This window comes from Lepus europaeus, chromosome 5 (assembly GCF_033115175.1).
Source record: "Lepus europaeus isolate LE1 chromosome 5, mLepTim1.pri, whole genome shotgun sequence".
In the NCBI taxonomy this organism is placed as follows: domain Eukaryota; kingdom Metazoa; phylum Chordata; class Mammalia; order Lagomorpha; family Leporidae; genus Lepus; species Lepus europaeus.
In genome coordinates this window covers 12,566,574-12,575,628 of record NC_084831.1, presented here as the reverse complement: position 1 = coordinate 12,575,628, position 9,055 = coordinate 12,566,574, and the positions used below count along the sequence as shown (strand labels likewise).

At 63.4% G+C, this 9,055-nt stretch overlaps 1 protein-coding gene across 1 annotated transcript; it reads right to left on the bottom strand.

Annotated features, from left to right (window-relative positions):
- Positions 1-331: 331 nt before the first annotated feature.
- On the bottom strand, positions 332-4,801 carry LOC133760581 (kelch domain-containing protein 7A-like). Its single transcript, XM_062193121.1, has one exon. It carries the CDS (start codon positions 4,793-4,795, stop codon positions 2,489-2,491), a length of 2,307 nt encoding a protein of 768 aa, XP_062049105.1. The 5' UTR covers positions 4,796-4,801; the 3' UTR covers positions 332-2,488.
- Between the last annotated feature and the right edge of the window lie 4,254 nt (positions 4,802-9,055).

Below are 9,055 nucleotides of genomic sequence, written 5' to 3'. Positions count from 1 at the left end.
TTTAAATACAGCGCGATGCGTGCAAGGGATGCAAGGCTATTGAAATGATGTTTACCGAGGGTTGTACCGACAGGAGAGGCTCGCTCTGAAGTGCGGAGTGGAAAGCAAGCACGGGACCGTGCATTCAGCATAATCGCATCTAGGCAGAAAAATCAACCGAACAGCAACGTCGCGGGAAGACCGGAAGCCACGCGCCCCGAGGGGAGGTCCTGGAGCGGCCAACTTGGGGAGTTTTTTTATTTTTTAAATCCTTTCTCTGTTCTCCAATTTTTTCCTACAATGGGCACGGTTGGCTTAGAGTGGAAAACAACCCAAACCAGCGATTCTTTTTACTGCAGAAGAAATAGGGCTTGTGGGGAGGGCACGGCAGACACACGGGAGACGGAGCGACACACCAGCCGCTCTGAGGTCGGCAGACCCCACCCAGGCTGTGGGACAGGAAGCCACTTAATGGTAACGGTGACACCCCGGTAATGAGCTTGGTGCTGACCCCGATGTGGGCGAACTCGGCTTCTCTCCCGGGAACGTCGCTGGCTTCTTTCTCTCCAAGGAGTCTCGGAGCTGTGTGAACGTGGACATTGAATTCTTTCCCTTCCACCAAAGACTGAGCCAGGACAGCTGGGCCCCTGCCCTCTTCCTACCCCTCAGCTGCAGCCCTGCACACCTGCTGGCGCTGGACGGCTGGGCGCCTGCCCCTCCCCTGCCCCAGCCCCAGAGGTCTCTGCTCCGTGGTGACCTTCTCAGAGGGGCGTGGCCCCCACTGTTTAAAGGAGCAATGCCCTCGCCCCGTTCTCCTGTCCTACCTTGTCTTTCTCCTAATGCGGCACAGCTTCTGTCTATTCCGTTCTGCGTTTGTTTTTAAAATCGCCTGCCTTTCTCCACGGGAATGTGAGCTCCATCAGGCAGGACCTAGAACATTCCACTTACTTCCCACGCACAAGGAATCCTGACCACCGTGGGCTTCCCGGGGCTCCTGAACCACCTTACTCTGCCGTGATGGCCCCGACCTCATGCAGCCCTAAACCCAGCTCCAGAGAACAGGCCAGTGACGACAAATGCACCAGCTCTGATCTAAGGGCAGTGGCTGCCTGGGACACTGTGTTGGGACAGCTGGGGCCCATCAGGGAAAGATACGGTGTTTGATTAGTGATGTCTGCTGTGAGACTCTCAGGGAGGCAGATGAGATGCCCGGTGGACATCATTTCTCAGCCCAGGCCCGATCTCTGCTCTCCTCTCATTACGAAGGCCACACCCACCAGCCACTGAGGTCTCCAACAAATTTTGCTGCCTTGTCCCTGGAACCACTTTCCTGGTCCCCACCATGGGTGTGCAACCGGGCTGGAGCCAGTCCTGCAAGTGAACCTGCTTGGTGGCCGTCCTGTCCTCGCTGGGCTCCTCGCCAGCGGCACGCCTGGCTCTACCCGCCCCCAGCTCCCCGACTGGCTCTCCTCCCAAACATCCGCCTCCCCTCGCCGCCACCGGCCCAGGCTGCTGCCACTACACCAGCACCGCCTCTGAGTCTTGGCCGAAGCCACCCTCCCCACCCCCGTGGGATCCTGGGAGATTCTCAGGCCTGAGTGTTGAACTTGGCCTTGCCAGCCTTGCCCTGGTGCTCCTCCCACCTCCCTGGCTTGCGGCTGGGCTCCGGGGCTCCTGAGCTCCATCGTGCGCCGCTCTCCTGTCCGAAGGGGGCAAGCGACGACCCCACGGCACAGGGGTGCTGAGTGGTGGTGGTGTCCCAGCTTCTGGACAGGAGGACTGGGTTGCCCGGATGGATCCTGAGACCCAGGCCCAGTGCAGCGGGCATGGGCCGGGCTCAGAGGGGTCTTCCCCTCGTGCTCCGGAGACCTCATTTACGGGGCGAGCTGTACTCTGAACAGACCTCTCCAGGAAGAGGGCTCATTAAAGTGGATGCTTCTCTTCCGTCCAGGTAATGAGCAGAACAAAAGCCGGCTTTGGTCAATGTGCCCTGCAAGCCACAGTCCCCGGGGGCTGCTTCCGCCTGTGCTGTTCTGCTCCTCAGCCCCCACCGCCCTGGCCCGGGCTCCTTCCTGGTCCTGCTAGAGCCACCTGCCTTGGTATTTTTCCCCCACTGGTGTGTTCCAGGGGCCTCTGGGAACCACCGAGCTGGGGCCCAGCGGCCCAGGCTTTGGAAGGGGCCCCCAGGCCCCTGAGCTCTGCTGGGGTCCTGGTGTATCCCCCTCAACCCGGAAATCCAGATCTGATGCAAGGTTACAGAGCGATGTGATGCCTTCTGCCCAGGGGCCCCAGGCCCGGGCTCCTGTCTTCCACAGTGGACCCTGCAGCCCACCAAGGGTGACGACGCCTCCGAGACCCCCCAGCGAGTGAGGAGGGAGGATCAGGATTCGCCTCCTGATGGCCAAATTCCTGGGCAGCTCTTGGCTCAGGCGCAGCCCACAGAGTGACGGGTCCGGCAGGCGCCACTCCTTGCCTCCTGGTTTGGCACAAGGAGCCCGGCAGGGGACTGCTAGACGCTGGTCTGAGGCACATCAGGGGCGGGCAAGGTCAGGACGGTCGGCAGGAGGGTGCCCTGGGGGGCGGGGAAGCTCTGCAGCTCGCTGGGCACAAACCGGGGCGAGATGTGGTTGGCCAGGAAGCAGAGAGTGCGCCGGGGCCCCACGCAGTAGATGCGCTCGCCCACCACGGCGCACTGGAAGGCGTCCGGGTAAGGCGTCCGGGCCGTGGCGCACTCGTACCAGAGCCGGGTGCTGGCGCTGCAGCGGTACACGCCGATGCCCAGGCTGCGGTGGAGGTCAAAGCGGTAGAGGAAGCCGTTGACCGCCACCATCTCGGCCGTGCGGTCCTTGCTGCCCCCCGTGGGGCCGGCCCACCAGCGCTGCTCCCGGACCGAGAAGCGGAGCAGCAGGTAGCGCAGGGAGCCCCCGGTGACGAAGATCTCGTTGGCGCACGCCGTGGCCGTGTGCGCCAGGGCGAAGGTGTCGTTGGGGAGTGGCGGGGCGAAGTCCCAGCGGTCCAGCCGAGGGTCGTAGCGCTCAACGGTGTTCAGACACTCGCCCCCGATGGCGTACAGGTGCCCGGCCAGGGCCACCAGCCGGCAGTGCGGGCGGGCCTGGTTCAGAGGGCACACCTCGCTCCAGATGCCCGTCAGGGGGTTGTAACAGAAGACGCGGTTGGAGGGCTGGCGTCCCGGCCCCTGGCAGCCGGACACCACGAAGACATAATTGAAGAGACTGCAGATGGCACAGCCCCGGGACACAGCCTCAGGGGGCAAGTGGGCCAGCAGGTGCCAGGCATCCTGCGCGTCGTCATAGCAACAGAGGCGGCCCGCGTCGCGCTGGGGGCACACGTCGGCCACCACCAGGTACTTGCGGCCGCGGAGCCGCCGCTGGAGGATCTGCTCCCGCTCCGCCCCACTCAGGCAGCCGTAGATGTCCGGGCTGCGCAACACCTGGAGGTAGTTGTCACTCATCACCTTGTAGGCCGCCTCCTTGAGGGCCTCCAGGTTCTGCCTCTTGGCCAAGGTCAGAACCTCGTAGCAATTGCCCAGATCCAGGCGGATGTCTGGGGCCGAAGCGGGGGTGAGCGGAACGTGGAAGAAATTGGTCCCGGCCACGAGCTGCACGTGGGGCTCGCCGCTGCTTCCGGCTGAGCCGGCCTCGGCGTCCTGGGCTGGGCTGGGCGGAGCCGGGGCAGCGAAGCTCCGGAGCTGGAGCTGCAGCTCTGGGTTCTCGGCGATCTGCAGGAGGCTCTCCTTCCTGCTGAAGCCGCGTGCGGAGGGCGCCCGCACAGGCGGTGGGGAGGCGGCTGCTTCCGCTCCATCTTCCGTGTTCTGCTCCGGGCCTCTGGAGGCTACCCCTGCTCTGGGGGGGCCTGGCAGTGCCCCTGGGGGAGGAGCCTCAGTCAAGGCTGCTGTCTGGGGGGCCCGCCTGGACACGGCCCGCGAGGTGGATTCCACGTAGTAATCGTACACCTTGCCCTTCAGCCCGAGCCCCCTCCCCTCCACCTGCTGAATGAAATTCTCCTCCACGCGGACCCGAGCCACCGACGAGAAGGTATAGGAGGCGTCGGTAGCGCCCTCCTGCTGGTGCAGGGCCAGGCCCAAGTCAGACGCCGCCTGGAGGGCCCCGGCCTCTTCCCTGCTGACCCCCGTCACGCGGGTGAAGACCCAGGTCGGATTCATGTCACCATGGCCTGCTGCAGGGGCCATGCAATGCTGGCGGCAGGGTTCCCGCTCCCCTGGACCCGGCTGCCCCGGCACCATGCCGCCCCCCCGGGGAACAGGCTCACCACCCACACCGCTGCCGTCCGCGGCCGCTGATGCGAGTCCAGCTGGGCGGCTTTCGGGTTCACTGCTCTGCGGGAGGCAGTGGGGAGGGCTGGGCTTACCGCCAACCGTTGTTCCTGCTTCGCGGCCACGGCAGCGAGGAGGCACCTGCTCCGAGTCTGGGTGCCACCTGCCCGGCGGCTCCTCCCTGGAGCCTTTGCTCTGGGGCCTCCCGTCTCTGGAAGAAGCTTCCGAGGCCAGGACTCCTGGATCCTCACAGCTGCCGCCCTGGCTGACCCTCCGGCGTCTCGGCCCCGTCTGCCGTGCACCTGCAGGAGCCCCCTGGACGACAGGCTGCCCAGAGCCCTCTGCTTCCTCCTCGGCCTTGGCCTTGGCATTGCCACTCCCCTGCTGCGCCGAGGCAGGCCTCGACTTGTACAGTCTGTAGGCTGCGGTCACCAGGAGCAGGGCGGCGGCCGACAGCAGCACTCTGCCTGTCAGCTGCATGTCCCAATGCCAGTCCGGGGCCTCCACTGCTCCCGGGAGCATGCTCCTCCGGCGCCCGGGGCCTGAGGAATGTCAAGAATCCGATTAATAATTGCCCAATAGGGATAGGTTCCTGGATCCTGCTGCGTGCGTGGAGTGGGAGGGAGCCCTGGGCTGGCGCTGGCCGGCTGGCTGAGAAGTCGGAGCAGAGGTGACTTTGAACTGGCAGAGGGTGACCACTGGGGCCCCGGGTTGGCAGAGCTCGGCGGCTTGTCTCCTGTGGATCCCACGATCCTCCCCTGGGGGTGGGGGCGGCCCAGGGGCTGAGCTAGTGACGCCCTGCGGCCAGAAGTCGGGGAACGGTGAGGGTGCCCGGCGGGTACACGATGGGTAGGAAGCTCTCAGCCAAACAGTCACCTGATCCCAGGAAGTGCAGGGGGGTGGTTATTTATTTATTTATTTTGAGCAAGTGCTTTGTCTTCTCTTTTGCAAATCTAATGGGCTGGAGGCTGGGGTGTGGTGAGTCCTGGGGCAGGTGCAGCCAAGCGGCCGGGCATGGACCTTGCCTACTGAGGTCCCCACGGTGGGGGTCAGCGAGTCACTGCTCAGGCCCGGGACGCAGCAGGGGAGGCCGGAGCCAGGGAAGGCAGCCAAGCCACCTGACCGGCCCCCGGACGCCTCTGCCCTCCTTTCCCGCCCGACGAGTTTGTTCAGAGAAACCGGCCTTGCGGTGAGCAGTCCAGGAAAACACATCGCACTGGTATCCAGAGAGGAGCCGGACCGGGGGTCACCGCCTCTCCCTCAAAACCCGATGACCCCTCCAACCCGACAGAGGCCGAGGGAAGGCCTGCACCCCAGCCACCTGTCACAGCCCCCCACTCCCCTCTCCAGTGCTGGGGGGCCAGGGTCCAGACTCCAGCTCTGCACTTACCAGCTGTGTGACCTCACGCGAGTGACTGTACCTCTCTGTGCCTCTGTTTTCCTTCTGTGAAGCCGGGAGGCTGACAGCACCCACGCCTTGCCTGGCTGTGGTAAGAACGGAACGGGTTAACGGGTGCAGAGCCCTGAGCCCCAGGCTGGGTCAATATTAGCTGTTCTGCTCTCCTCCCCTCTTCCTCCTCCTCCTCCATCCCCATCCTCACGATGATGTAACTGCCGTGGGGGGAGGGGCGCTTCCCGGGCAGGGACTGCTTCTGCCCCTCCCCTGACCAAGGCTCCAGGGGTCTCTCCGGAGCAGGGGATGGGCTGGGGGGAATCCACCCGGCCTGCGGCTTCTGCAGAGCTTAGCTTCCACGTGGGGATGTGAGCTCTTGGCTCTATTTTTCTAATTGAAAACCGGAAGTAGAAGCTTCACTCCTGGAGAAAATTCCGACTCCCCCCACATTCACCGCCTGCCTGCTGTCTCATGGCTGGGCGCGGGCACAGGCCGCGGCTCCCCAGCAGGCAAGGTCCCTGCCTCCTGCCGGGTCCGCGTGGCTCCAGCCTTCAGGGTCAGGCTGTGTCCCTCGGGCCTTTCTGCCCACTGCCTCCCTGCTCCAGGGTCGCCTCCCTCACCTTGGGTCTCCTGATCGCCTTTGTCACGTGGGCTGTGGCAGGAAAGGCGCCCGCACAGCACCCGCTCTCCTCCCCCGCCATTCTGAGCGCCTGAGGGCCAGCCCTGGACGTCACCAGGACAGTGGCCAGCAGGGATCGGGCCCCTGTACCGGGTGGGAGTGGGGCGGGGCCTCTGGATAGATCCCAGCTCAGGGTCCCAGCCCCGGGGAGACTGTCAGCGAGCATCACCCCCACCCCGTTTCACACTTTGCTTGTAAATGGGGACTTCCGGTCCCTGTGTGCAGGCTCCAGAGTTGCCCGGCCCCGGGTGAGGTCTCACCTGCCCCAGGGTCACCTCTTGGCAGGTGTAGGGGGTGGGGGACGGTTCCTTTTCCCCCCACCCAGGTCAAAATCATGGTCGTGGATCCCACAGGCACCTGACTCCCTGGATACTTCCTAGAAAGGCAGATTTCCAGGCTCCCCCCCCCCCCCCAGACATTCCGAGAGCAGAGGTTTGCAGGGCGGGGCGTCCCAGGAACATCCATATTTTTTCTTTCTTCAAAATGTATTCGAGAGGTATAGGCAGACAGACAGAGATCCATCGCTGGTCACTCCCCAAAGGGCTGCATCGGCTGGAACTGGGTAGGGCCAAAGCCAGGAGCCGGGAGCCCCATCCAGGCTCCCTCATGGGTGGTGGTGTCAGGAATCCTAGCACGTGAGCCGGCACCCCTGGCTCCCAGGGCTGTGTTAGCGGCGGGGGGGTGGGGTGGGGTGGGGGGGGTGGGGGGGGCGGAGCTAGGAGCCGAGCGCCGGCTCTCGGCCGTGGGCCTCCTAACTGGGGGCACCACTGGGCCAGAAGCCAGCCCTGACACTTGGGTTTTCACGTCACCCTGGGAGTTTCTAGTGGGTTTGGAAGTGAAAGATGAGTTAGCTTTTTCCCATCCACTGGAAGTCCCTCCCCACTCGCGGGGTGGGGTGGTGGCTGAGCGAGCGCTCCCTGTACACCCAAGGGGAGTGGTGGAGAGGAATGAAGTCCGGGAACCCAGGCATTGGGGCAGAATTTCGTATTCCCAGTGCTTCAGCCCCGGGGTTCTCATCCCTGGGGTATAGGCGAGGAAGCTGAGGCTCAGAGCCTGCGGAAATCAACAAGGATTTCCCAGCATCCAGGCGGGGACAAAGGAGTCCAGAAAGCAGCGCTCGGGCATTGATAAAGGAAGGCGGGGCACAGAATGATTGACTGACCGATCGGCCAATATCGATCAGATGCTTCCCATGCAGCTGCACATAGATGTGGGGACTGTGGCCCCGCAGGGGGCGAGTGTGCTGGCGAGGGGACGGTGGGTGTGACAACGCTGGTTCCTGGAGAGGTGACAAAGTCCCTGCTCCAGGCTATGACAGACAGGGTGGAGCTGGCATTAGATGGGCAGGAATGGGGGTGGCCTAGAAGGAAGTAGGTAAGCATGGGGAAGATGGGACCTAGAGCCAGGACGGGGCAGGGAGGCCTCCAGGTTGGCACCTGCGGCTGGGTACAAGGTCAGGGGTCAGACGGCCCGGATTTGAATCCTGCGGCAGCATTTCCTGCCACCCTCTCAGCCAACACAGCCCTAGCAGGGATGAATTCAAAACGTGGGTCTTCCTGGGGCCAGCGTTAGCACTGTGGCCAGCACGCCGCTTCGGACGTCGGCATCCCGTGTTGGCAGGCCTGGATTGGAGGCCTCCTTCTGCTTCCCATGCAGCTTCCTGCACCCGGGGAAGCAGCGGATGATGGATCAAGTATCCGGGCCCCCGCGGCTCACGGAGGAGACCCGGATACAGTTCTGGCTTCGAGCTGGCCCAGCCCTGACTGTTGTGGGCATTTGCGGAGTAAACCAGCAGAGGGAAGCTCTCTCTCTGTCTCTCTCTCTCTGTGTCACTCTGCCTTTCAGATAAATAAAGGTTGTAATAAAAATGGTGGGCGTTGCTGTCGCTTGGGTACAGTGGGGCTGACAGGAACTTGTTACTCATGGTTCCCAAGAGGAGGGACACAGCAGCCCGGCAGGGCCAATCAGGAGGCTCCTCCTTGCGTGAGTGACAGCTGCGCAGGAAGCAATGGCAGAGGCAGGGCAGCAGGTTCAGGGTGGCTGGTCTGAGTACCTGGGTGAGGGGGGTGGGCTCCAGATTGTCTTCAGATGTTGGCTCCTTGGGCCTGGGGTGGTGAGAGCAGGGACGTGGGTCCAGAGTCAGAGCCCTGGAAAGCTGGGTGCAGCGGGTGTGTGCGGGGGGGTGCCCCCTGGGCTGCTTTGCCTGGGACAGCTCTGCCCCTGGCTGAGCCATTTGCTAGCTTTTGGTTAGTACCCCTCCCCCAACCCCCCGAGCCCCTGGTCTCAGGTGCCAGGGCATCAAGACTAGAGACACCGAGACAACGCAGAGTTAGATGAACAGGGAAAGAGCAAAGGACGGACGAAGGGGGGCTCCGGGGCCCCGAGAGCCGCTGTCTCCTGTGCAGGGCTGGAGTGCGCTGTCGGCGGCGCCCTGAGGCTCCTTCCACATCCAGCAGGTGAACACGAGACTTCCGCCGGCTGACTTCAAACTCCATAAATCACAGCTTTTCTTCCCCCCAAGTCCCTGTTTGGAGAAAGTGAAATGAACAAATGAAGACAGGAGCAAAATTAAAAGATAATTGGAAGTCTATATTGGGCTTATGTGAACATGCGTGCGTGGCGCTGAGCTGGTCTCCCTGCGCGGGCGGAGACATCGAGAACTCTTCCGGAGGCTCAGGGGGCGGATAAAACAGTCGGAGACAAATGCGTG

Bases quoted from the DNA above. Each gene is read 5' to 3' on its own strand.
- LOC133760581 (XM_062193121.1), bottom strand. From the start codon at position 4,795: ATGCTCCCGGGAGCAGTGGAGGCCCCGGACTGGCATTGGGACATGCAG.